This window comes from Caloenas nicobarica, chromosome 28 (assembly GCF_036013445.1).
Source record: "Caloenas nicobarica isolate bCalNic1 chromosome 28, bCalNic1.hap1, whole genome shotgun sequence".
NCBI classification, from domain to species: Eukaryota; Metazoa; Chordata; class Aves; order Columbiformes; family Columbidae; genus Caloenas; species Caloenas nicobarica.
Window position 1 is genome coordinate 695,103 of NC_088272.1, and position 27,533 is coordinate 722,635.

Below are 27,533 nucleotides of genomic sequence, written 5' to 3' on the forward strand. Positions count from 1 at the left end.
TAACGCGAAACGGCCCCAAAAATCAACACAAAATGCTTCGAATTTTTAAAACTCACGTTAACGCCCCAAATTCTCCCAAAATCCCCCAAATTCCCCCCAAAAATCCCCCAAAAGTTCCCCGAAATCTCCAAAATCCCTCAAAGTTCCCCAAAACCCCCCCCCACCCGAATCCCCTTAAAACCCCCCCGAGGCCCTTTGGATCGTTTCCAATTTTTGGCGAATTCCAAATCCCGCAAAATTTTCCCCAAATTCTCCCGAATTCCTCAGAATATTTTCGAATTCCTCGGAATTCCCCCCCCCACCCCGACCCCTTGAAAAATTTTCCTCGAAAATCCCTCGAAATCCTCCAGGTTTTTCTCCTAAACCCTCCAAATTCCTTGGGGTTGTGGCGGATCTCTTTAAATTTTTATTTTAAAAGTGGTTTTTTTTTTTGGTTTAGGGGGTTAAGGAGCGCAGGCTTCTGGGGCGCAGCTAGGCCGCGTTGCCATGGCGACCGGAGGGAGGGGGAGAAGGCGGGAACGTCTCCAAGGCGACGCCGCGGCGGCCAATCAGCGGCCGGCGCTCCCCCGGCGGCCAATGGCGGCGCTCCCCCCGCCGCGCCTCGCCCCGCCCTCCTCCCCGCTCTCCGCCAATCGGGAGGCGGCGCCGCGGCGCGGCGGCCAATGGGAGCGAAGGGGCGGGAGGGGCGGGGCTGAAGGGGAAGGTTCTGGAGGCCGCCGCCATCTTCGCGCCGCGTCCCCGGGGCCGCCGCCGTCTACCGCCAGCTCGGGGGGGGCCGGTAAGCGCCGGGTTATTCCGGGGAAGGTCCCGGAGGGGCCGCGGAGGCGGCGGGAGGGCGGGGGGGGCCGGTTAAAGCGGCGGTTTAAAGCGGCGGCGGCGGGAAAGAGGCGGGAAGGGGATGGGGGGGGGGGGGGGTGGAGCGCAGCGCGCATGCGCGGGGGAGGCGGTTGGGGGGGAGCGGCGAGGGGCGGGGCTTAGAGGAGCGGAGCCAATGGGGGGAGGGGGGCGTGGTTTAGAGGCCGCGGTTTGGGGGTGGGGGCGTGGCGATGGGGGGCGTGGCTTCGCGGCGCGGCGCCAATGGGGGGAGAGGGGGCGTGGTTTAGGGGGCGCGCTTTGGGGCGATGGGGGCGTGGCTTAGCGGCGCGGCGCCAATGGGGGGAGAGGGGGCGTGGTTTAGGGGCCGCGCTTTGGGGCTGTAGGGGGCGTGGCTTAGCGGCGCCAATGGGGGGGGGAAGGGGGGCGTGGCTTAGCGGGCGCGGCGCCAATGGGGGGCGAGGGGGCGTGGCTTGGCGGGTGATCAGTGCGCCCATGGGGGCGTGGTTATGGGGGGGGCGTGGCTTCGCGGCTCGGCGCCAATGGGAGGAGGGGGGCGTGGTTTAGGGGGCGGGGGGGCGTGGCTTCGCGGCGCGGGAAATGGGGGGGTGGGGGGGGGGGCGGTGTTTTGGGGCGAATTCGGGCGTTTTCGGCGCCGTGACGTCACCCGGCGACGTCGCCCCCGGCAGGACGAAGCCCCCCAGAGGTCCCCCCCCCCCCCCTTTCCCCAAAAAGAACCGAATTAAAGGGGTGAAAATGGAGCCGAATTTGGACCCGGTGAGTAGGAGGGGCATGGGGGGGTGTGACGTCATGGGGGGGGGTGTGACGTCACGGGGGGGTGTGACGTCACGGGGGGCCCCCCCCGGTGACGTCACGGGTGCGGGCAGGCGGACGCGATGACGTCGGACGATTTCGACATCGTCATCGAGGCCATGCTGGAGGCGCCCTACAAGAAGGAGGAGGTTTCGGGGCAAATTCCGGGGGTTTTGGGGCTTTTTGGGTCAAATTCGGGGGTTTTGGGGGGTTTGGGGTGAATTCCGGGGGTTTTGGGGCTTTTTGGGTCAAATTCGGGGGTTTGGGGGATTTGGGGTGAATTCTGGGGGTTTGGGGCTTTTTGGGTCAAATTCGGGGGGTTTGGGGTGAATTCCGGGGGTTTTGGGGCTTTTCGGGGTTTTGGGGTGAATTCCGGGGGTTTTGGGGCTTTTTGGGTCAAATTCGGGGGTTTTGGGGGTTTGGGGCGAATTCCGGCTATTTTGGGGCTTTTCGGGGTCAATTTGGGGGTTTTGGGGCTTATGGGGGTTTGGGGTGAATTCCGGGGGTTTTGGGGCTTTTTGGGGTCGATTTTGGGGATTTTGGGGCTTTTTGGGGGTTTGGGGTGAATTCCGGGGGTTTTGGGGCTTTTTGGGTCAAATTCGGGGGGTTTGGGGTTAATTCCGGGGGTTTGGGGGCTTTTGGGGTGAATTCTGGCGGTTTTGGGGCTTTTCGGGGGTTTGGGGTGAATTCCGGGGGTTTTGGGGCTTTTTGGGTCAAATTCCAGGGTTTTGGGGGTTTGGGGTGAATTCCGGGGGTTTTTGGGGCTTTTTGGGTCAAATTCGGGGGTTTTGGGGGTTTGGGGTAAATTCCGGGGGTTTTGGGGCTTTTTGGGCCAAATTCGGGGGTTTTGGGGCTTTTCGGGGTTTTGGGGTGAATTCTGGGGGTTTTGGGGCTTTTGGGGGGTTTGGGGTGAATTCCGGGGGTTTTGGGGCTTTTTGGGTCAAATTCGGGGGTTTTGGGGGTTTGGGGTGAATTCCGGGGGTTTTGGGGCTTTTTGGGCCAAATTCGGGGGTTTTGGGGTTTTGGGGTGAATTCCGGGGGTTTTGGGGCTTTTTGGGGTCAGTTCTGGGGATTTTGGGGCCTTTTGGGGGTTTGGGGCAAATTCTGGGGGTTTGGGGGTTTTTGGGGGTGTGGGGTGAATTCCGGGGGTTTTGGGGCTTTTTGGGCCAAATTCGGGGGTTTTGGGGCTTTTGGGGGGTTTGGGGTGAATTCCGGGGGTTTTGGGGCTTTTTGGGCCAAATTCGGGGGTTTTGGGGCTTTTGGGGGGTTTGGGGTGAATTCCGGGGGTTTTGGGGCTTTTTGGGCCAAATTCGGGGGTTTTGGGGCTTTTCGGGGTTTTGGGGTGAATTCTGGGGGTTTTGGGGCTTTTGGGGGGTTTGGGGCGAATTCCGGAGGTTTTGGGGCTTTTCGGGGTCAATTTGGGGGTTTGGGGGCTTTTCGGGGTTTTGGGGTGAATTCCGGGGGTTTTGGGGCTTTTTGGGGTCAATTTGGGGGTTTTGGGGCTTATGGGGGTTTGGGGTGAATTCCGGGGGTTTTGGGGCTTTTTGGGTCAAATTCGGGGGGTTTTGGGGGCTTTTCGGAGAGTTTTGGGGAATTTCAAAGGATTTTGGGGCAATTTCAAGGGATTTTGGGGCATTTCAGGGGGTTTTGGGGCATTTGGGGGGAATTTAAAGGGATTTCAAGGGATTTTGGGGCATTTTGGGGTAATTTTGCCACAATTTGGGGGGGGGGGGATATTTTGGGGACGTTCGCCTGAATTTGGCGACTCGGGGCGGATTTTGGGGGCGAATTTTTGCCCGTTTGGGCCAATTTCTCGGCGTTTCGGGGCAATTTCTCGGGGCAATTTTCCGCGATTTCGGGTCGTCTCGTTTTTTGGGGCGTTTTGCGGCGATTTAATGATTTTCGCTCCTTCCCCGCCCCCCCCCCCAGGCCCAACCTGGTCCCTCCAAACCCCAAGCGGACGCCCCCGCCCCCCCCCAGGTGAGTTTTGGGTTCGATTCGCGCGATTTTGGGGCATTTCGGGCTGAATCCGCGCGGGTTTTTGGGGGCGAATCCGCGCGGTTTTTGGGGCGAATCCGCGCGATTTTGGGGCATTTTGGGTTCGTTTCGCAGCCGCCCGAGGAGCCCGGCAAAGAACCCAAGAAGGAGAGCGGGAGCGGCGGGAGCAGGTTTGGGGCGAAAAACGCCCGTTTTGGGCAATTTGGGGCGATTTTGGGGGGAAATTTGGAATTTCGAGGAGTTTGGGGGGGTTTAAATTTTGGGGGGTGGGAGGTAAAAGGTTTTTTGGGGGCGTTTAATGGTTTGGGGGGGGTTAAAAGGTTTTTGGGGGGGTTTGTGGGGAATTTGGGGGCGATTTGAGGGAATTTGGGGGGAAAATTGAAATTTGAAATTTGGAGGAATTTCGGGGGGAATTTGGGGGGAATTTGGGGGCTTTTTAAAGGGGATTTTGGGGGGTTTTAAAGGGTTTTGGGGGTGAAAGTTGTTCTCGGGGTTTGAAGGGTTGGGGGGGAGATTTGCGGGGAATTTTGGGGCGGTTTGAGGGGATTTGGGGGAAAATTTGAAATTTTTAGGAATTTGGGGCGATTCGGTGGTTTTTAAAGGAATTTCGGGGGGGTTTGAAAGGGTTTGGGGGGGTCGAAATGGTTATTGGGGTTTAAAGGGGTTTTGGGGCGATTTGCGGGGAAATTTTGGGGCGACGTGAGGGGATTTGGGGAAAAAATTGGAAATTTGAAATTTTGAGGAATTTGGGGGATTTGGGGTTTTTCGAAGGAATTTTTTTCGGGTTTTAAAAGGGTTTTTCGGGGGGTCGGGATTATTATTGGGGTTTAAAGCGTTTTTGGGGCGGTTTGTGGGGGAATTGGGGGCGATTTAATGGGATTTTGCGGGGAAAATTGGAAATTTGAAATTTTAAGGGATTTGGGGGGAAATTTGGGGGTTTTTTAAGGAGTTTTGGCGATTTTTTTAAAGGGTTTTGTGGGTTGGGATTATTTGGGGGTTTAAAAGGTTTTTCCGGGGCAAATTGTGGGGAATTTTGGGGGCAATTGGCAGGGATTTGGCAAAAACCTGAAATTTTGCCGAAAATTGGGAATTTTGCAGGATTCGCAGGAATTTAAAGGATTTTTTGGGCAATTCGAAGGATTTTTGGGGGGGGTTAAAGGGTTTTGGCGACTTTCGAAGGTTTAGGGGGAGATTTTGGGGGGTTTGAAGGGGATTTGGGGTAATTTTAGGGGGGGAAATGGGGATTTGGGGGGAAAATGGGGATTTTGCGGGGAATTTGGGCGGATTTTTTGGGGTGATTTTGGGGGATTTTGGGCCACGAGCAGCAGGAAGAAGCGGAGCCGGAGCCGGAGCCGCGACCACAGACACAGGTTTGGGGGCATTTGGGGGGATTTTGGGCCATTCCGGGGCGGTTTCCGGGTGGATTTTGGGGGGGAATTTGGGGCGTTTTAAGGTGGAATTTGGGGGGATTTAAGGTGGAATTTTGGGGGATTTAAGGTGGAATTTTTGGTATTTAAGGTGGAATTTGGGGTTTTTAAGGAGGAATTTAGGTTAAGGTGAATCGTGGCGTATTTAAGGTGGAATTTGGGCTGTTTAAGGCGGATTTTTGTTGTTTAAAAGTGGATCCGGGTAGATTTAAGGGGGATTTGTGGCCTTTTAAGGTGGAATTTGGGCTCTTTAAGGTGGAATTGGGGCCGTTTAAGGCCAATTTCTGCGCCTTTAAGGCGGATTTGGGGCCATTTAAGGTGGAATTGGGGTCTTTAAGGTGATTCTTTGCTTCCTTAAGGTGGATTTTTGGTTATTTAAGGTGGAATTGGGGCCGTTTAAGGTGGATCTGTGGCCATTTAAGGTGGATTTGTGGCCATTTAAGGTGGAATTGGGGCTCTTTAAGGTGGCTGTTTGCTTCTTTAAGGTGGATTTTTGGTTATTTAAGGTGGAATTGGAGCTGTTTAAGGTGGATCTGTGGCCATTTAAGGTGGAATTGTGGCCATTTAAGGTGGAATTGGGGCCGTTTCAGGTGGATTTGTGGCCACTTAAGGTGGAATTGGGGCTCTTTAAGGTGGCTCTTTGCTTATTTAAGGTGGATTTTTGGTTATTTAAGGTGGAATTGGGGCTGTTTCAGGTGGATCTGTAGCCATTTAAGGTGGAATTGGGGCTCTTTAATGTGGCTCTTTGCTTCTTTAAGGTGGATTTGTGGCCATTTAAGGTGGAATTGTGGCTGTTTAAGGTGGATTTGTGGCCATTTAAGGTGGAATTGGGGTTCTTTCTGGGGGCTCTTTGCTTATTTAAGGTGGATTTTTGGTTATTTAAGGTGGAATTGGGGCCGTTTAAGGCGGCCCTGTGGCCATTTAAGGTGGATTTTTGGTTATTTAAGGTGGAATTGGGGCCGTTTAAGGTGGATCTGTGGCCATTTAAGGTGGAATTGGGGCTCTTTATGGTGACTCTTTGCTTCTTTAAGGTGGATTTTTGGTTATTTAAGGTGGAATTGGGGCTGTTTAAGGCGGCTCTGTGGCCGTTTAAGGTGGATTTGTGGCCATTTAAGGTGGAATTGGGGCTCTTTAAGGTGGCTGTTTGCTTCTTTAAGGTGGATTTTTGGTTATTTAAGGTGGAATTGGAGCTGTTTAAGGTGGATCTGTGGCCATTTAAGGTGGAATTGTGGCCATTTAAGGTGGAATTGGGGCCGTTTCAGGTGGATTTGTGGCCACTTAAGGTGGAATTGGGGCTCTTTAAGGTGGCTCTTTGCTTATTTAAGGTGGATTTTTGGTTATTTAAGGTGGAATTGGGGCTGTTTCAGGTGGATCTGTAGCCATTTAAGGTGGAATTGGGGCTCTTTAATGTGGCTCTTTGCTTCTTTAAGGTGGATTTGTGGCCATTTAAGGTGGAATTGTGGCTGTTTAAGGTGGATTTGTGGCCATTTAAGGTGGAATTGGGGTTCTTTCTGGGGGCTCTTTGCTTATTTAAGGTGGATTTTTGGTTATTTAAGGTGGAATTGGGGCCGTTTAAGGCGGCCCTGTGGCCATTTAAGGTGGATTTTTGGTTATTTAAGGTGGAATTGGGGCCGTTTAAGGTGGATCTGTGGCCATTTAAGGTGGAATTGGGGCTCTTTATGGTGACTCTTTGCTTCTTTAAGGTGGATTTTTGGTTATTTAAGGTGGAATTGGGGCTGTTTAAGGCGGCTCTGTGGCCGTTTAAGGTGGATTTGTGGCCATTTAAGGTGGAATTGGGGCTCTTTAAGGTGGCTCTTTGCTTCTTTAAGGTGGATTTTTGGTTATTTAAGGTGGAATTGGGGCCGTTTCAGGTGGATTTGTGGCCATTTAAGGTGGAATTGGGGCCGTTTCAGGTGGATTTGTGGCCATTTAAGGTGGAATTTGGGGTCTTTAAGGTGATTGCTTATTTAAGGTGGATTTTTGGTTATTTAAGGTGGAATTGTGGCCATTTAAGGTGGAATTGCGGCTGTTTAAGGTGGATCTGTGGCCATTTAAGGTGGAATTGGGGCCGTTTGAGGCGGCTCTGTGGCCATTTAAGGTGGAATTTGGGCTCTTTATGGTGGCTCTTTGCTTATTTAAGGTGGATTTTTGGTTATTTAAGGTGGAATTGGGGCCGTTTGAGGCGGCTCTGTGGCCATTTAATTGGGGCCATTTAAGGTGGATTTCTGCCCGTTTAAGGCGGAATTGGGGCCGTTTAAGGCGGATTTCTTCCCGTTTAAGGCGGATTTCTGCCCGTTTAAGGCGGAATTGGGGCCATTTAAGGCGGATTTCTACCCGTTTAAGGCAGACTCGGGGCCTTTTCAGGTGGAACGGGGGGCGGGAGGGGTTCCCGGAGCTGGCTTTTGGGTTTAACCCGGCTCTTTTCGGTTCGCAGCCGCGACCGCGACCGGCGGCGCCGCAGCCGCAGCCGCGACCGGCGCAGCCGCCACCGCAGCCGCAGCCGCGAGCGCCGGAGGAGCCGCAGCCGCGAGCGCCGGCGCGACGACAGGGCCAGGTAACCCCAAATCCGCCCAAATCGCCCCCAAATCCCAGCCCGGGTACCCCGGGACGGGCGAAAACGGGGTGGGGGGCGGAACAGCCGGAAACGCGGCCGAAACGGCCCAAATCCCAACCAACGCGCGGGGGGTTAACGGGAAGCGGCCCCAAAACGACGCGGAATGGCCCGAAATGGGTAGGAAACGGCCCGAAATTGGTAGGAAACGGCCCAAAATTGGTAGGAAACGGCCCAAAATGGGTAGGAAACGGCCCGAAATCCCCGTGAACCGCCCCGAAATTAGTAGGAAGTGCCCCGAAATTAAGAAGAGGTGGCCCCGGATCATCGTAAAATGCCCCGAGATTTGTAAGAAATGGCCCCAAATCGACGCGAAATGGCCCAAAATTAATAAGAAATGGCCCAAAATCGGCGCGAAACGCCCTCGAATTAATAAGAAATGGCCCAAAATTTATAAGAAATGGTCCAAAATCGACGCGGAACGCTCTCGAATTAATAAGAAATGGCCCAAAATCGGCGCGAAATTGTCCCAAATTATTAAGAAATGGCCCAAAATCGACGCGAAATGGCCCAAAATTAATAAGAAATGGCCCAAAATCGACGGAAAATGGCCCAAAATTAATAAGAAATGGTCCAAAATCAGCGTGAAATGCCCCCAAATTAATAAAAAATGGCCCCAAATCGACGCGAAACGCCCCCGAATTAATAAGAAGTGACCCAAAATCGACGCGAAATGGCCCAAAATTAATAAGAAATGCCCCAAAATCGACGCGAAATGCTCTCGAATTAATAAGAAATGGCCCAAAATCGACGCGAAATGGTCCAAAATTAATGAGAAATGGCCCAAAATCAGCGTGAAATCGTCCCAAATTATTAAGAAATGACCCAAAATCGATGCAAAATGCCCCGGAAATAATAAGAAATGGCCCAAAATCGACGCGAAATGGTCCAAAATTAATGAGAAATGGCCCAAAATCAGCGTGAAGTTGTCCCAAATTATTAAGAAATGGCCCAAAATTGAAGCAAAATGGCCCAAAATCAACGCGAAATGGCCCAAAATTAATGAGAAATGGCCCAAAATTGACGCGAAACGCCCTCGAATTAATAAGAAATGGCCCAAAATCGACGTGAAATGGCCCAAAATTAATGAGAAATGGCCCAAAATCAGCATGAAATGCCCCCAAATTAATAAAAAATGGCCCCAAATTGACGCGAAATGGCCCAAAATTAATAAGAAATGGCCCAAAATTGACGCAAAATGGCCCAAAATTAATAAGAAATGGTCCAAAATCAGCGTGAAATGCCCCCAAATTAATAAAAAATGGCCCCAAATCGACGCGAAACGCCCCCGAATTAATAAGAAATGGTCCAAAATCGGCGCGAAACGCCCTCAAATTAATAAGAAATGGACCAAAATCGACGCGAAATGGCCCAAAATTAATAAGAAATGGCCCAAAGTCAGCACGAAAGTGTCCCAAATTATTAAGAAATGACCCAAAATCGACGCGAAATGCCCCCAAATTAATAAGAAATGGTCCAAAATCAACACGAAATGGTCCAAAATTAATGAGAAATGGCCCAAAATCAGCGTGAAATTGTCCCAAATTATTAAGAAGAAATGGCCCCAAAATCGACGCAAAATGGCCCAAAATTAATAAGAAATGGCCCAAAATTGACGCGAAATGGCCCAAAATTAATAAGAAATGGCCCAAAATCGACATGGAATGGCCTAAAATTAATAAGAAATGGCCCAAAATCGGCGTGAAATTGTCCCAAATTATTAAGAAATGGCCCAAAATTGACATGAAATGGCCCAAAATTAATAAGAAATGGCCCAAAATCCACACAAAATGGTCCCAAATTCGTAAGAAATTCTCAAAATCAACACAAAATGTTTCGAAGGTTCTTAAAAGTCACGTCAGGGCCCAAAATTCTCCCCCAAATCCCTCAAATTAACCCCAAAAATTCCCCCCAAAATTCCCCAAAATTTCTGAAATCCCTCAAAGTTCCCCAAAATACCCAAATCCCCTCAAAATTCCCCAAAATACCCAAATTGCCTTAAAATTCCCCCAAATTCCTCCCAAGTCCCTTTGGATCGTTTCAAAATTTGCGGCAATTGTCAGAATTCCTGCAAAATTTCTCAAAATCTCTAAAATTCTCCCAAATTGTCAGAATTTCTTCAAACCCCTTAAAAATTTCTTGGAATCACCAGAATTTCCTGAAAATCCTCCAAATTTGTTCTTAAGGCTCCAAATTAATTTCAATTCTCCCAAATCTCTCTAAATTTTCATAAATCCCCAGAATTTTTCCAAATCCACCCCAAATTCTCTCCATTCCCCCCAAAACGCCCCAAATTGCCCCCAAACTCCCTCCAAACCCCCAAATTTTTTGTCGGTTTCCCCGAAATCCTTTTAAAATTCCCCCTCGAATTTTCCAAATTCCCCCAGAATTCTCCAAATTCCCTGTAAATTCTCCAAATTCCCCCAGAATTCTTCAAATTCCCTGTAAATTCTCCAAATTCCCCCAGAATTCTCTGAATTCTCTGTAAATTCTCCAAATTCCCTGTAAATTTTCCAAATTCCCCCCAGAATTCTCCAAATTCTCCCCAGAATTCTCCAAATTCCCTGTAAATTCTCCAAATTCCCCCCAGAATTCTCCAAATTCCCTATAAATTCTCCAAATTCCCCCAGAATTCTCCAAATCCCCCCAAATTCTCCAAATTCCCCCCGAATTTTGCCCGAATCCCCCCAAATTTTCCCCCAACCCCCCACATTTTCCCCAAATCCCCCCGATTCGCCCCAAAATTTTCGTGTCCCCCCCCCCGTAGACGCCGATTTGGTCACAGCAAGAGCCCCTTGTACCGTGACAAGAGCCCGGCCCGGTGAGTGTCCCCAACGTCCCCATGTCCCCAATGTCCCCGATGTCCCCACGGACCCCCTGGACCCCCCAACTTGTCCCCATAACCGTCACTTCGTGTCCCCAACGTCCCCCCCAAACACGTCCCCATTGGGTTGTGAGCCCTCGGGTGACCCCGAGTGACCCCGGGTGCCCCGTCCCTAATGTCCCCAATGTCCCCAATGTCCCCAATGTCCCCGATGTCCCCAGGGAGCCCCCAGACCCCCCAACTTGTCCCCATAGGGTTCAGTTCATGTCCCCAACGTCCCCCCCAAACGCGTCCCCATTGGGTTGTGACCCCTCGGGTGACCCCGAGTGCCCCGTCCCCAATGTCCCCAATGTCCCCAATGTCCCCAACGTGTCCCCGATGTCCCCAGGGAGCCCCCAGACCCCCCAACTTGTCCCCATAGGGTTCAGTTCTTGCCCCCAACGTCCCCCCCAAACGCGTCCCCATTGGGTTGTGACCCCTCGGGTGACCCCGAGTGACCCCGGGTGACCTGTCCCCGATGTCCCCAATGTCCCCAATGTCCCCAACGTGTCCCCAGTGTACCCACGGACCCCCCAACTTGTCCCCATAACTGTCACTTTGTGTCCCCAACGTCCCCCCCAAATGCATCCCCATGGGGACATGAGCCCTCGGGTGACCCCGAGTGACCCCGGGTGCCCCGTCCCCAATGTCCCCAATGTCCCCGATGTCCCCACGGACCCCCCAGGCCCCCCAACTTGTCCCCATAAGGTTCAGTTCATGTCCCCAACGTCCCCCCCAAATGCATCCCCATTGGGTTGTGACCCCTCGGGTGACCCCGAGTGACCCCGGGTGCCCCGTCCCCAATGTCCCCAATGTCCCCAATGTCCCCACGGACCCCCCGGCCCCCCCAACTTGTCCCCATAAGGTTCAGTTCATGTCCCCAACGTCCCCCCCAAACATGTCCCCATTGGGTTGTGACTCCTCGGGTGACCCCGGGTGCCCTGTCCCCAATGTCCCCAATGTCCCCAATGTCCCCAACGTGTCCCCGACGTCCCCAGCGAGCCCCTGGGCAGCCTGAGCCCCGAGGAGCGCGACGCGCGCACCGTGTTCTGCATGCAGCTCGCCGCCCGCATCCGGCCCCGCGACCTCGAGGACTTCTTCTCGGCGGTGGGCAAGGTGCTACTGGGGATACTGGGAGCACTGGGAGGGACTGGGAGGGACTGGGAGGACTGGGGATATGGGGGACACGGGGGACTGGGGGGACTGGATTGGCCCCCGTGATGTCAAGGAGTTGTCATTGATAGTGGGGAAGGTTGTACTGGGAATGCTGGGAGGACTGGGATATGGGGGTCTGGGGATACTGGGGGAACTGGGAGGGACTGGGAGGACTGGGGACATGGGGGACTGGGGGGACTGGGGGGACTGGGACGCCCGGATTGGGCCCCGCGACCTCAATGGCTTGTTGGTGGCCGTGGGCGAGGTGCTACTGGGGATACTGGGAATACTGGGAGGACTGGGATATGGGGGTCCAGGGATAGTGGGGGAACTGGGAGGGACTGGGAGGGACTGGGAGGACTGGGGACATGGGGGCCACGGGGGACTGGGGGGACTGGGGCGCCCGGATCGGGCCCCGCGACCTCAAGGGCTTGTTGGTGGTAGTGGGGAAGGTCGTACTGGGGATACTGGAAGGGACTGGGAGCGACTGGGGATACTGGAAGGGACTGGGAGCGACTGGGGATACTGGGAGGGACTGGGGGGACTGGGGGGACTGGGACGCCCGGATCGGGCCACACGAACTCAAGGGCTTGTTGGTGGTAGTGGGGAAGGTCATACTGGGTATACTGGGAGGGACTGGGAGATACTGGGGATACTGGGGGGACTGGGGGGACTGGGGGGACTGGGACGCCCGGATCGGGCCACACGAACTCAAGGGCTTGTTGGTGGTAGTGGGGAAGGTCGTACTGGGTATACTGGGAGGGACTGGGAGGGACTGGGAGGGACTAGGAGATACTGGGGATACTGGGGGGACTGGGAGGGACTGGGGACACGGGGGACTGGGGGGACTGGGGGGACTGGGACGCCCGGATCGGGCCCCGCGACCTCAAGGGCTTGTTGGTGGTAGTGGGGAAGGTCATACTGGGTATACTGGGAGGGACTGGGAGATACTGGGGATACTGGGGGGACTGGGAGGGACTGGGAGGACTGGGGACATGGGGGACACGGGGGACTGGGGGGAGTGGGGGGACTGGATTGGTTCCTCCGACATCAATGAGTTGTTATTGGTAGTGGGGAAGGTTGTACTGGGCATACTGGGAGGACTGGGATATGGGAGTCTGGGGATACTGGGGGAACTGGGAGCGACTGGGAGGACTGGGGACATGGGGGACTGGGGGGACTGGGGGGACTGGGACGCCCGGATCGGGCCCCGCGACCTCAAGGGCTTGTTGGTGGTAGTGGGGAAGGTGGTACTGGGTATACTGGGAGGGACTGGGAGCGACTGGGGATACTGGGGGGGACTGGGGACATGGGGGACTGGGGGGACTGGGATGCCCGGATTGGGCCCCGCGACCTCAAGGGCTTGTTGGTGGCCGTGGGCGAGGTGCTACTGGGGATACTGGGAGCACTGGGAGGCACTGGGAGCGACTGGGGATACTGGGGGGACTGGGAGGGACTGGGGACACGGGAGACTGGGGGGACTGGGGAGACTGGATTGGCTCCTTCAATGTCAAGGAGTTGTCATTGGTAGTGGGGAAGGTTGTACTGGGAATACTGGGAGGACTGGGATATGGGGGTCTGGGGATACTGGGGGAACTGGGAGGGACTGGGAGGACTGGGGACGTGGGGGACTGGGGGGACTGGGACGCCTGGATTGGGCCCCACGACCTCAAGGGCTTGTTGTTGGTAGTGGGGAAGGTGGTACTGGGTATACTGGGAGGGACTGGGAGCGACTGGGATATGGGGGTCTGGAGATACTGGGGGAACTGGGAGGGACTGGGAGGACTGGGGACGTGGGGGACACGGGGGACTGGGGGGACTGGGGCGCCCGGATCGGGCCCCGCGACCTCGAGGAGCTCTGGGCTGTGGGGAAAGTCATACTGGGTATACTGGGAATACTGGGAGGGCTGGGATATGGGGGTCTGGGGGGACGTCCCCGTGTCCCCAACCCACGTTGATGTCCCCATGTCCCCAACCCACGTTGGTGCCCCCACCCCACGTTGACGTCCCCATGTCCCCAACCCACGTTGATGTCCCCAACCCATGTTGATGCCCAAGACGTCCCCAACCTGTGTTGACGTCCCCGTGTCCCCAACCCACGTTGACGCCCCAGACGTCCCCATGTCCCCACCCCACGTTGACGTCCCCATGTCCCCAACCCACGTTGATGTCCCCAACCCATGTTGATGCCCAAGACGTCCCCAACCCGTGTTGACGTCCCCATGTCCCCAACCCACATTGATGCCCCAGACGTCCCCATGTCCCCAACCCACGTTGACGTCCCCATGTCCCCAACCCACATTGATGCCCCAGACGTCCCCATGTCCCCAACCCACGTTGACGTCCCCATGTCCCCAACCCACATTGATGTCCCAGACGTCCCCATGTCCCCAACCCACGTTGATGTCCCCATGTCCCCACCCCACGTTGATGTCCCCAACCCATGTTGATGCCCAAGACGTCCCCAACCCGTGTTGACGTCCCTATGTCCCCAACCCACATTGACGCCCCAGACGTCCCCATGTCCCCAACCCGTGTTGACGTCCCCATGTCCCCAACCCACGTTGACGCCCCAGACGTCCCCATGTCCCCAACCCACGTTGACGTCCCCAACCCACGTTGACGTCCCCATGTCCCCAACCCACATTGATGTCCCCAACCCACGTTGATGCCCAAGACGTCCCCAACCCACGTTGACGTCCCCGTGTCCCCATGTCCCCAACCCGCATTGGTGCCCCCAACCCGTGTTGACGTCCCCATGTCCCCACCCCACCTTGACGCCCCCGACGTCCCCGCGTCCCCGCCGCCGTGACCCCGCTGTCCCCGCGCCCGCAGGTGCGGGACGTGCGCATCATCTCGGACCGCAACTCGCGCCGCTCCAAGGGCATCGCCTACGTGGAGTTCTGCGACATCCAGTCGGTGCCCTTGGCCATCGGGCTGACGGGGCAGCGCCTGCTGGGCGTCCCCATCATCGTCCAGGCCTCGCAGGTGCCGCGGGGACGCGCGGGGACGGAAGCCGGGGGGTTCCGGGGACCTTTCGGGGGGTCTTGGGGGGTTTTGGGGGGTTCTTGGGGGGTTTTGGGGATGTTTTGGGTGGTCTTGGGGGGTTCTTGGGGGGGTTTTGGGGGGTCTCAGAGGGTTCTTGGGGGGTTTTGGGGATGTTTTGGGGGGTCTTGGAGGGTTCTTAGGGGGTTCTTGGGGGGTTTTGGGGGGTTCTTGGGGGGGTTTTGGGGGGTCTCTGAGGGTTCTTAGGGGGTTCTTGGGAGGTTTTGGGGGTTCTTGGGGGGTTCTTGGGGGGTTCTTGCGTTTTGGGGGGTTCTGGGGGGGGTCTCGGGGGGTTCTTGGGGGGTTTTGGGGATGTTTTGGGGGGTCTTGGAGGGTTCTTAGGGGGTTCTTGGGAGGTTTTGGGCGGTCTTGGGGGGTTCTTGGGGGTTCTTGGGGGGTCTTGGGGGGTTCTTGGGAGGTTTTGGGGGGTCTCAGAGGGTTCTTATTGGGGTTCTTGGGGGGTTCTTGGGGGTTCTTGGGAGGTTTTGGGGGGTTCTTGGGGGTCTCAGGGGGTTCTTGGGAGGTTTTGGGGGGTCTCGGAGGGTTCTTGGGGGGGTTTTGGGGGGTTCTTTGGGGGGTATCGGGGGGTTCTTGGGGGGTTTTGGGGGGTCTATGGGGGTTCTTGGGCGGGTTTGGGGACGTTTTGGAGGGTCTTGGGGGGTTCTTGGGAGGTTTTGGGGGGTCTCGGAGGGTTCTTGGGGGGTCTTGGGGGGTTTTGGGGGGTTCTGGGGGGGTATCGGGGGGTTCTTGGGGGGTTTTGGGGGGTCTTGGGGGGTTCTTGGGGGGTTTTGGGGGGTCTCGGAGGGTTCTTATTGGGGTTCTTGGGGGGTTCTTGGGGGTTCTCGGGAGGTTTTGGGGGGTTCTTGGGAGGTTTTGGGGGGTCTCGGAGGGTTCTTAGGGGGGTTTTGGGGGGTTCTTGGGGGGGTATCAGGGGGTTTTGGGGGGTCTCAGGGGGTTCTTGGGGGGTTTGGGGACGTTTTGGGGGGTCTTGGGGGGTTCTTGGGAGGTTTTGGGGGGTCTCGGAGGGTTCTTGGGTGGGTCTTGGGGGGTTTTGGGGGGTGCTTGGGGGGTCTCGGAGGGTTCTTGGGGGGTTTTGGGGATGTTTTGGGGGGTTCTTGGGAGGTTTTGGGGGGTCTCGGAGGGTTCTTATTGGGGTTCTTGGGGGGTTCTTGGGGGTTCTCGGGAGGTTTTGGGGGGTTCTTGGGGGTCTCAGGGGGTTCTTGGGAGGTTTTGGGGGGTCTCGGAGGGTTCTTGGGGGGTTCTTGGGGGGTTTTGGGGGGTCTCGGAGGGTTCTTAGGGGGTTCTTGGGAGGTTTTGGGGGGTCTTGGAGGGTTCTTGGGGGGGTCTTGGGTTTTGGGGGGTTCTGGGGGGGTCTCGGGGGGTTCTTGGGGGGTTTTGGGGAAGTTTTTGGGGGTTCTTGGGGGGTCTTGGGGGGTTCTTGGGGGGTTTTGGGGACGTTTCAGGGGGTCTCGGGGGGTTCTTAGGGGGTGCTTGGGGGGTTTTGGGGACGTTTTGGGGGGTCTCGGGGGGTACTTGGGGGGTCTTGGGGGGTTCTTGGGGGGTCTCGGGAGGTTCTTGGGGGTCTCAGGGGGTTCTCGGGGGGTTTTGGGGACGTTTCGGGGGGTCTTGGGAGGTTCTTGAGGGGTCTTGGGGGCTTCTTGAGGGGTCACGGGGGGTTCTTGGGGGGTCTCAGGAGGTCCTTGGGGGCTCTGTGGGGGTCTGTGGGTCTCTATGGGGCTCTATGGGTCGCTATGGGTCCTTATGGGGCTCTATGGGTCTCTATGGGTCCTTACGGGGCTCTATGGGGCTCTATGGTCCCTATGGGTCTCTATGGGTCTCTATGGGTCTTTGGGGGTCTCTATGTTCGTTATGGGTCTCTATAGTGTCTATGGGTCTCTATGGGGCTCTATGGGTTTCTATGGGTTTCTGTGGGTGTTTATGGGGTCCTATGGGTCTTTATGGGTTTCTATGGCTTCCTATGGGTCTTTATAGTTGCTATGGGTCTCTATGGGTCTCTGGGGGTCTCTATGGTCTCTGTGGGTCTCTATGGGTCCCTACGGGTCTCTGTGGGTCTCTGTGGGTCTTTATGGTATGTGTGGTTTCTATGGGTCTGTATGGGTCACTATGGCTCTTTATGGGTCGCTATGGGTTTCTATAATGTCTATGGGTCTCTATGGGTCGCTACGGGTCTCTGTGGGTCTCTATGGTTTCTGTGGGTCTTTACGGGTTTCTGTGGGTCTGTATGGGTCCTTATGGATTTGTGTAGTTCCTATGGGTCTGTATGCATGCCCATGGTCTCCATGGGTCCCTATGGGTCTCTATGGGTCACTTGGGGACCTTCGTTGGGGTCTCAGGAGGTTCTTGGGCGATCGGGGACGTTCTGGGGGGGTTGCGTTGGTTTTCTGGGGCCGTTCTTTCGACTTTTCCTCAAACTTTCGGGGTCGTTTCGAGGTGTTTCGGGGTCTGGGGCGTCCCCACGTCCCGTCCCCCCGACCCCCACGTCTCCATTGTCCCCCCCAGGCGGAGAAAAACCGACTGGCCGCCATGGCCAACAACCTGCAGAAGGGCTCGGGGGGCCCCATGCGGCTCTACGTGGGCGCCCTGCACTGCAACATCACCAAGGAGATGCTGCGCGGCATCTTTGAGCCCTTCGGGAAGGTGACGCGGGGACACCGCGGGGGGGATGTTGGGGGACACGGTTGGGTGGTGGGGTTGAGGTTGGGGGGACGTCGGGTCATGAGGTTGAGTTTAGGGGGTCATTGGGGGACACGGGTGGGTCTTGGCGTTGAGTTTGGGGACATCGTTGGGGCATTGGGTTGAGTTTGGGGACACTCGGGGACATTTTGGGGTCATGGGGTTGAGTTTGGGGGACACAGTTGGGTCATTGGGTTGAGTTTGGGGACACTTGGGGACATTGTTGGGTCATTAGGTTGAGTTTGGGGACACAGTTGGGTCATTGGGTTGAGTTTGGGGACACGGTTTGGTCGTTGGGTTGAGTTTGGGGACATCGTTGGGTCGTTGGGTTGAGTTTGGGGACACTTGGGGACACAGTTGGGTCATGGGGTTGAGTTTGGGGGACACAGTTGGGTCATTGGGTTGAGTTTGGGGACATTTAGGGACATTTTTGGGTCATGGGGTTGAGCTTGGGGACACTCGGACATTTTTGGGTCATGGGGTTGAGTTTGGGGGACACAGTTGGGTCATTGGGTTGAGTTTGGGGACACGGTTTGGTCATTGGGTTGAGTTTGGGGACATCGTTGGGTCATTGGGTTGAGTTTGGGGACACTTGGGGACACAGTTGGGTCATGGGGTTGAGTTTAGGGACACAGTTGGGTCATGGGGTTGAGTTTGGGGACACGGTTTGGTCGTTGGGTTGAGTTTGGGGACACTCAGGGACATTTTTGGGTCATGGGGTTGAGTTTGGGGGACACAGTTGGGTCATTGGGTTGAGTTTGAGGACACTTGGGGACATTGTTGGGTCATTGGGTTGAGTTTGGGGACACTCAGGGACATTTTTGGGTCATGGGGTTGAGTTTGGGGGACACAGTTGGGTCATTGGGTTGAGTTTGGGGACACTTGGGGACACAGTTGGGTCATGGGCTTGAGTTTGGGGACACGGTTTGGTCATTGGGTTGAGTTTGGGGACATCGTTGGGTCATTGGGTTGAGTTTGGGGACACTTGGGGACACAGTTGGGTCATGGGGTTGAGTTTGGGGGACACAGTTGGGTCATTGGGTTGAGTTTGGGGACACTTGGGGACATTGTTGGGTCATTGGGTTGAGTTTGGGGACACTCAGGGACATTTTTGGGTCATGGGGTTGAGTTTGGGGGACACAGTTGGGTCTTTGGGTTGAGTTTGGGGACACGGTTTGGTCGTTGGGTTGAGTTTGGGGACATCGTTGGGTCATTGGGTTGAGTTTAGGGACACTTGGGGACACAGTTGGGTCTTTGGGTTGAGTTTGGGGACACGGTTTGGTCATTGGGTTGAGTTTGGGGACATCGTTGGGTCATTGGGTTGAGTTTGGGGACACTTGGGGACACAGTTGGGTCATGGGGTTGAGTTTGGGGACACGGTTTGGTCGTTGGGTTGAGTTTGGGGACATCGTTGGGTCATTGGGTTGAGTTTGGGACACTTGGGGACACAGTTGGGTCATGGGGTTGAGTTTGGGGACACAGTTTGGTCATGGGCTTGAATTTGGGGACACGGTTTGGTCGTTGGGTTGAGTTTGGGGACACTCGGACATTTTTGGGTCATGGGGTTGAGTTTGGGGGACACAGTTGGGTCTTTGGGTTGAGTTTGGGGACACGGTTTGGTCGTTGAGTTGAGTTTGGGGACATCGTTGGGTCATTGGGTTGAGTTTGGGGACACTTGGGGACACAATTGGGTCATGGGGTTGAGTTTGGGGGACACGGGTCATGGGCTTGAGTTTGGGGACACGGTTTGGTCGTTGGGTTGAGTTTGGGGACACTCAGGGACATTTTTGGGTCATGGGGTTGAGTTTGGGGACATTGTTGGGTCATTGGGTTGAGTTTGGGGACACTTGGGGACACAGTTGGGTCATGGGGTTGAGTTTGGGGACACGGTTTGGTCGTTGGGTTGAGTTTGGGGACACTCAGGGACATTTTTGGGTCATGGGGTTGAGTTTGGGGGACACAGTTGGGTCATTGGGTTGAGTTTGGGGACATTTAGGGACATTTTTGGGTCATGGGGTTGAGCTTGGGGACACTCAGGGACATGTTTGGGTCATGGGGTTGAGTTTGGGGGACACAGTTGGGTCTTTGGGATGAGTTTGGGGACACGGTTTGGTCATTGGGTTGAGTTTGGGGACATCGTTGGGTCATTGGGTTGAGTTTGGGGACACTTGGGGACACAGTTGGGTCATGGGGTTGAGTTTGGGGACACGGTTTGGTCGTTGGGTTGAGTTTGGGGACATCGTTGGGTCATTGGGTTGAGTTTGGGGACACTTGGGGACACAGTTGGGTCATGGGGTTGAGTTTGGGGACACGGTTTGGTCGTTGGGTTGAGTTTGGGGACATCGTTGGGTCATTGGGTTGAGTTTGGGGACACTTGGGGACACAGTTGGGTCATGGGGTTGAGTTTGGGGACACTTGGGGACACCCTTGTCCCTCGGGGACCTCCCACGCCCCCAACATCGTCCCCACGTCGTGTCCCCCCCCCCAGATCGACAGCATCGTCCTGATGCGCGACCCGGACACCGGCCAATCCAAGGGCTACGGCTTCATCACCGTGAGTCCCCTTGTCCCCAAACCGTCCCCAGACGTCCCCAGACGTCCCCAAAACGTCCGAATTGTCCCCAGTTTGCGGAGGCCGAGTGCGCGCGGCGGGCGCTGGAGCAGCTCAACGGCTTCGAGCTGGCCGGGCGCCCCATGCGCGTGGGGCAGGTGACCGAGCGGCTCGACGGCACCACCGACGTCACCTTCCCCGAGGGACCCGGCAGCGGCGCCGAGGACGTGGAGCTGGTGGGGGCCACCGGGAGGCTGCAGCTCATGGCCAAGCTGGCCGAAGGTGGGGGGGGACGGCGTGGTGGCATCTCGGGGGGGTTCGGGGACACGTTGGGTGGCATCTCGGGGGGGTTCTGGAGGTGGTTATGGGGTTGGGGACACGGTATGTGGCATCTCGGGGGGGTTCTGGAGGTGGTTATGGGGTTGGGGACACGGTATGTGGCATCTCGGGGGGGTTCTGGAGGTGGTTATGGGGTTGGGGACACGGTATGTGGCATCTCGGGGGGGTTCTGGAGGTGGTTACGGGTTCGGGGACACGTTAGGTGGCATCTCAGGGAGGTTCTTGACGTAGTCGGCAGCATTTGGGGTGGGTTCTTGAGGTAGTTGTGGGGCTGGGGACAGCATAGATGACATTCCAGGGGGGTCCTGGAGGTGGTTGTGGGGTCAGGAAACACGTTAGGTGGCATCTCGGGGAGGTTCTTGACGTAGTCGGCAGCATCTGGGGTGGGTTCTTGACGTAGTTATGGGGTCGGCGACACCATAGGTGACATTTCAAGGGGGTTCTTGAGGTAGGTATGGGGTTGGGGACACATTAGGTGGCATCTCAGGGGGGTTGGGGACACCTTGGGTGGCATCTCAGGGGGGTTCTTGACGTAGTCGGCAGTACCTGTGGTGGGTTCTTGACATAGTTATGGGGTTGGGGACACATTAGGTGACATCTCGGCGGGGTTCTGGAGCTGGTTATGGGCTCAGGGACACCTTGGTGACATCTCAGGGGGGTTCTTGACGTAGTTATGGGGTTGGGGACACCTTGGTGACATCTCAGGGGGGGGTTCCTGATGGAGTTACGGGGTCGGGGACACATGAGGTGGCATTTCAAGGGGGTGCTGGACGTATTTATGGGGTTGGGGACACCTTGGTGACATCTCAGGGGGGGTTCCTGATGGAGTTACGGGGTCGGGGACACATTAGGTGGCATCTCAGGGGTGTGCTGGATGTATTTATGGGGTTGGGGACACACTAGGTGGCATCTCAGGGGGGTTGGGGGCACCTCAGGTGGCATCTCAGGGGGGTTCTTGACGTAGTCGGCAGTACCTGTGGTGGGTTCTTGACATAGTTATGGGGTTGGGGACACATTAGGTGACATCTCGGGGGGGTCTGGAGCTGGTTATGGGCTCAGGGACACCTTGGTGACATTTCAGGAGGGTTCTTGACGTAGTTATGGGGTTGGGGACACCTTGGTGACATCTCAGGGGGGTTCCTGATGGAGTTACGGGGTCGGGGACACATGAGGTGGCATTTCAAGGGGGTGCTGGACGTATTTATGGGGTTGGGGACACCTTGGTGACATCTCAGGGGGGTTCCTGATGGAATTACGGGGTCGGGGACACATGAGGTGGCATTTCAAGGGGGTTCTGGACGTATTTATGGGGTTGGGGACACACTAGGTGGCATCTCAGGGGGGTTGGGGGCACCTCAGGTGGCATCTCAGGGGGGTTCTTGACGTAGTCGGCAGTACCTGTGGTGGGTTCTTGACATAGTTATGGGGTTGGGGACACATTAGGTGACATCTCGGGGGGGTCTGGAGCTGGTTATGGGCTCAGGGACACCTTGGTGACATCTCAAGGGGGTTCTTGATGTAGTTATGGGGTTGGGGACACCTTGGTGACATCTCAGGGGGGGTTCCTGATGGAGTTACGGGGTTGGGGACACATGAGGTGGCATTTCAAGGGGGTTCTGGACGTATTTATGGGGTTGGGGACACCTTGGGTGGCATCTCAGGGGGGTTCTTGACGTAGTCGGCAGTACCTGTGGTGGGTTCTTGACATAGTTATGAGGTTGGGGACACATTAGGTGACATCTCGGGGGGGTCTGGAGCTGGTTATGGGCTCAGGGACACCTTGGTGACATTTCAGGGGGGTTCTTGACGTAGTTATGGGGTTGGGGACACCTTGGTGACATCTCAGGGGGGGTTCCTGATGGAGTTACGGGGTCGGGGACACATGAGGTGGCATTTCAAGGGGGTTCTGGACGTATTTATGGGGTTGGGGACACCTTGGTGACATCTCAGGGGGGTTCTTGACGTAGTCGGCAGTACCTGTGGTGGGTTCTTGACATAGTTATGGGGTTGGGGACACATTAGGTGACATCTCGGGGGGGTCTGGAGCTGGTTATGGGCTCAGGGACACGTTAGGTGGCATCTCAGGGGGGTGCTGGACGTATTTATGGGGTTGGGGACACACTAGGTGGCATCTCAGGGGGGTTGGGGGCACCTCGGGTGTCATCTCAGGGGGGTTCTTGACGTAGTCGGCAGTACCTGTGGTGGGTTCTTGACATAGTTATGGGGTTGGGGACACATTAGGTGACACCTCGGGGGGGTCTGGAGCTGGTTATGGGCTCAGGGACACCTTATTGACATCTCAGGGGGGTTCTTGATGTAGTTATGGGGTTGGGGACACCTTGGTGACATCTCAGGGGGGGTTCCTGATGGAGTTACGGGGTCGGGGACACACGAGGTGGCATCTCAGGGGGGTTCTTGACGTAGTCGGCAGCACCTGTGGTGGGTTCTTGACGTAGTCGGCAGCATCCGTGGTGGGTTCTTGACGTAGTTATGGGGTTGGGGACACCAGAGGTGACATTTGGGGGGGTTCCCGACCCCCGTGTCCCCCCCAGGGTCGGGTCTCCAGCTGCCCCCCCCGGCTCAGGCCGCCCTGCAGCTCAATGGGGCGACGCTGCCACTTGGGGGGCTCAACCCGGCGGCGCTCACAGGTGGGTCTGGGGGGGACTTGGGGGGCCGGGGGGATTTGGGGGGATTTGGGGGGGTTTTAGGTGGATTTGGGGGGGGATTTTAGGGGCGATTTGGGAGGATTTGGGGTGGGTTTGGGGGGGATTTGGGGGGATTTGGGGGGGATTTGGGGATATTTTGGGGGATTTTAAGGGAGTTTGGGGGGATTTTTGGGGGATTTTGGGGGGATTTTAGGGGATTTTGGGGGATTTGGGGTGGATTTGGGAGGTTTTGGGGGGATTTTGGGTGGGTTTTAGGGGATTTGGGGAATTTTGAGGGGATTTTGGGGCATTTTGGGGAGATTTTGGGGGGATTTGGGGATATTTTGGGGGATTTTAGGGGAGTTTGGGGGGATTTTAGGTGGATTTGGGGGGATTTTGGGGGGATTTTGGGGGATTTTGGGTGGATTTGGGAGGTTTTGGGGGGATTTTAGGTGGGTTTTAGGGGATTTGGGGAAATTTTGAGGGGATTTTGGGGCATTTTGGGGAGATTTTGGGGGGATTTGGGGATATTTTGGGGGATTTTAGGGGAGTTTGGGGGGATTTGAGGTGGATTTGAGGGGATTTTGGGGGAATTTTGGGGTATTTTGGGGGATTTGGGGTGGATTTGGGAGGTTTTGGGGGGATTTTAGGTGGGTTTTAGGGGATTTGGGGAAATTTTGAGGGGATTTTGGGGCATTTTGGGGGGATTTGGGGATAATTTGGGGGGATTTTGGGGGAATTTTGGGGTATTTTGGGGGATTTTAGGGGATTTTGGGGGATTTTGGGTGGATTTGGGAGGCTTTGGGGGGGATTTTGGGGGATTTTGGGTGGGTTTTAGGGGATTTTGGGGGGATTTGGGAGGTTTTGGGTGGATTTTAGGTGGGTTTTAGGGGATTTGGGGAAATTTTGAGGGGATTTTGGGGCATTTTGGGGAGATTTTGGGGGGATTTGGGGATATTTTGGGGGATTTTAGGGGAGTTTGGGGGGATTTTAGGTGGATTTGGGGGGGATTTTTGGGGGATTTTAGGGGAATTTGGGGGGATTTGGGGGGAATTTTGGGGTATTTTTTGGGGATTTTAGGGGATTTTGGGTGGATTTGGGAGGTTTTGGGGGGATTTTGGGGGATTTTGGGTGGGTTTTAGGGGATTTGGGGAATTTTGAGGGGATTTTGGGGCATTTTGGGGGATTTGGGGATATTTTAGGTGGACTTGGGGGGAATTTTGGGGGATTTTAGGGGATTTTGGGGGATTTTGGGTGGATTTGGGAGGTTTTGGGGGGGATTTTGGGTGGCTTTTAGGGGATTTTGGGAAATTTTGAGGGAATTCTGGGGTGTTTTGGGGAGGTTTTGGGGGGATTTGGGGATATTTTGGGGGATTTTAGGGGAGTTTGGGGGGATTTTAGGTGGATTTTGGGGTATTTTGGGGGGATTTTAGGGGATTTTGGGGGATTTGGGGTGGATTTGGGAGGTTTTGGGGGGATTTTAGGTGGGTTTTAGGGGATTTGGGGAAATTTTGAGGGGATTTTGGGGCATTTTGGGGAGGTTTTGGGGGGATTTGGGGATATTTTGGGGGGATTTTGGGGGAATTTTGGGGAATTTTGGGGGGATTTTAGGGGATTTTGGGGGATTTTGGGTGGATTTGGGAGGCTTTGGGGGGGATTTTGGGGGATTTTGGGTGGGTTTTAGGGGATTTTGGGGGGATTTGGGAGGTTTTGTGTGGATTTTAGGTGGGTTTTAGGGGATTTGGGGAAATTTTGAGGGGATTTTGGGGCATTTTGGGGAGATTTTGGGGGGATTTGGGGATATTTTGGGGGATTTTAGGGGAGTTTGGGGGGATTTTAGGTGGATTTGGGGGGGATTTTGGGGGGATTTTGGGGGATTTTGGGTGGATTTGGGAGGTTTTGGGGGGATTTTAGGTGGGTTTTAGGGGATTTGGGGAAATTTTGAGGGGATTTTGGGGCATTTTGGGGAGATTTTGGGGGGATTTGGGGATATTTTGGGGGATTTTAGGGGAGTTTGGGGGGATTTGAGGTGGATTTGGGGGGATTTTGGGGGGATTTTGGGGGATTTTGGGTGGATTTGGGAGGTTTTGGGGGGATTTTAGGTGGGTTTTAGGGGATTTGGGGAAATTTTGAGGGGATTTTGGGGCATTTTGGGGAGATTTTGGGGGGATTTGGGGATATTTTGGGGGATTTTAGGGGAGTTTGGGGGGATTTGAGGTGGATTTGAGGGGATTTTGGGGGAATTTTGGGGTATTTTGGGGGATTTGGGGTGGATTTGGGAGGTTTTGGGGGGATTTTAGGTGGGTTTTAGGGGATTTGGGGAAATTTTGAGGGGATTTTGGGGGATTTTGGGTGGATTTGGGAGGTTTTGGGGATATTTTGGGGGGATTTGGGGATATTTTGGGGGATTTTAGGGGAGTTTGGGGGGATTTTAGGTGGATTTGGGGATTTTGGAGGGTTTTGGGGGGATTTTAGGGGATTTTGGGGGCATTTTGGGTGGATTTGGGAGGTTTTGGGGGGGATTTTGGGTGGCTTTTTGGGGATTTTGGGAAATTTTGAGGGGATTCTGGGGCGTTTTGGGGAGATCTTGGGGATATTTTGGGTGGATTTTCGGGGAATTTGGGGGGATTTGGGGGTATTTTGGGTGGGTTTTGGGGGGATTTGGGGATATTTCGGGGGGTTTTAGGTGGATTTTGGGGGGATTTTGGGTGGGATTTTGGGGGATTTGGGGGGATTTGGGGTGGGTTTTAGGGGATTTTGGGAAATTTTGAGAGGATTCTGGGGCGTTTTGGGGGGATTTGGGGATATTTTGGGGGATTTTAGGGGAGTTTGGGGGGATTTTAGGTGGATTTGGGGGCGATTTTGGGGGATTTTGGGGGGATATTAGGGGATTTTGGGGGGGATTTGGGGGGATTTTGGGTGGATTTTAGGGGATTTTGGGGGCTTTGGATTTGGGAGGTTTTGGGGCAGATTTTGGGTGGCTTTTAGGGGATTTTGGGACATTTTGAGGGGAATCTGGGGCGTTTTGGGGAGGTTTTGGGGGGATTTGGGGATATTTCAGGGGTTTTAGGGGAGTTTGGGGGGATTTTAGGTGGATTTTGGGAAATTTTGAGGGGATTCTGGGGCATTTGGGGGGATTTTGGGGATTTTGGGTGGGATTTGGGGGGATTTGGGGGATTTTGGGTGGGATTTGGGGGATTTTGGGGGGATTTGGGGATATTTTGGGGGTTTATTGGGGGGAACCTGTGTTTTTCTGGGGGGGGGGATTTGGCTTTTCCTGAGGGTTTCGTGTCGGCAGCGCTGAGCCCGGCCTTGAACTTGGCGTCGCAGAGTTTGGCCTCGCAGTGCCTGACGCTCTCGGGGCTCTTCGGCCCCCACCCCATGTGAGGGCGGGGCCGGGGGGGCGGGGCTTGAAGGGGGGGGGGCGGGGCCTGAGGGGGCGGGGCTTGAAGGGGGCGGGGCCTCAGGGGTGGGGCTTGAAGGGGGCGGGGACTGGGGGGGGGGTGGGAGGAGCCCCCCCCCGTTATTGCAATAGGGGAGGCGCTGGGGGCGGGGCTTAAAGGGGGCGTGGCCTAAAGGGGGCGGGGCTTAACCCCTCCTTTTGTCTTCACAGGTAACGAGGCCCCCGCACCCCCCCCACCCCCCCCCCGCCCGACTCCGGGGAAATTTTTTTTTTTTTTTTTTTGGGGGGGGGGGGGGAAATTTCTTTTTAATTTTTTTTTTTTTGTTGTTGTTTTTTTTAGTTCTTTTTGGGGTTCTTTTTCTTTTTTCCGTTTCTGTTCGTTCCTTTCTCGGAATGGAAAGAATAATTAAAAAAAAAAAAAAAAAAAAAAAAAAAAAAAAAGACCAAAAAAAACCGCCACACCAAAAACCACCCCCCAAAAAAAAAGAAAAAAAAAAAAACAAAAACCACCACCACGCGTCCCGACGTTCTTAAACAGCCGAAAAATGTGGCGAATATCTGGGGAAATAACGGTGAATGAACGGGTAGCAATGCGGCGAATATACGGGGAAATACGGTAATTAAACAGCTGAAAATGTGGCGGATATACAGGGAAATACGGTAATTAAACGGCTACAAAATTTTTGACTATACGGGGAAATACGGTAATTAAACAGCTAAACATGTGGGGGATATACAGGGAAATACGGTAATTAAACGGCTAAAAATGTGGCGGATGTACAGGGAAATACGGTAATTAAACAGCTACAAATGTGGCGAATATACGGGGAAATACGGTAATTAAACAGCTAAAAATGTGGGGGATATACAGGGAAATACGGTAATTAAACAGCTACAAATGTGGCGAATATACGGGGAAATACGGTAATTAAAGGGGTAACAATGTGGCCAATATACAGGGAAATACGGTAATGATTAAATGAGTAAAAATGTGGCGAATATCCAGGGAAATTACGGTAATTAACCGGCTAAAAAACTTGACGAATATACAGGGAAATACGGCAATTAAACGGCTAAAAATGCGGCGAATGTACAGGGAAATACGGTAATGATTAAATGAGTAAATATGTGGCGACTAAATAGGGAAATTACGGTAATTAACCAGCTAAAAAACTT

General features: G+C 54.8%; 1 protein-coding gene across 3 annotated transcripts; it reads left to right on the forward strand.

Moving 5' to 3' along the window:
• Positions 1 to 679: 679 nt before the first annotated feature.
• RBM23 (RNA binding motif protein 23) lies at positions 680 to 27,505 on the forward strand. 3 transcript variants are annotated; one of them, XM_065653074.1, is made up of 16 exons: positions 680 to 778; positions 1,503 to 1,590; positions 1,701 to 1,775; positions 3,556 to 3,606; positions 3,739 to 3,794; positions 4,950 to 4,994; positions 7,486 to 7,605; positions 10,430 to 10,483; positions 11,524 to 11,641; positions 14,516 to 14,668; positions 17,246 to 17,383; positions 19,908 to 19,973; positions 20,045 to 20,252; positions 22,862 to 22,957; positions 26,253 to 26,337; positions 26,568 to 27,505. In XM_065653074.1, exons 2-16 carry the CDS (start codon positions 1,570 to 1,572, stop codon positions 26,569 to 26,571), a joined length of 1,290 nt encoding a protein of 429 aa, XP_065509146.1. In that variant the 5' UTR covers positions 680 to 778; positions 1,503 to 1,569; the 3' UTR covers positions 26,572 to 27,505. The 3 variants fall into 3 exon arrangements, with proteins under 3 accessions (XP_065509146.1, XP_065509147.1, XP_065509148.1); XM_065653075.1 differs by lacking the exons at positions 680 to 778; positions 1,503 to 1,590 and having other exon boundaries at positions 1,715 to 1,775; positions 3,556 to 3,604; positions 3,736 to 3,794; XM_065653076.1 differs by lacking the exons at positions 680 to 778; positions 1,503 to 1,590; positions 1,701 to 1,775; positions 3,556 to 3,606 and adding an exon at positions 3,543 to 3,550 and having other exon boundaries at positions 3,736 to 3,794.
• The last annotated feature ends 28 nt before the right edge of the window (positions 27,506 to 27,533 follow it).

Excerpts from the sequence above, each read along its gene's own strand:
- RBM23 (XM_065653074.1), top strand. The coding sequence starts at position 1,570 with ATGGAGCCGAATTTGGACCCG. Across the intron at positions 3,795-4,949 it reads AGCGGGAGCGGCGGGAGCAG|CAGGAAGAAGCGGAGCCGGA; the intron begins GTTTGGGGCGAA and ends GGCCACGAGCAG. Across the intron at positions 4,995-7,485 it reads AGCCGCGACCACAGACACAG|CCGCGACCGCGACCGGCGGC; the intron begins GTTTGGGGGCAT and ends TTCGGTTCGCAG.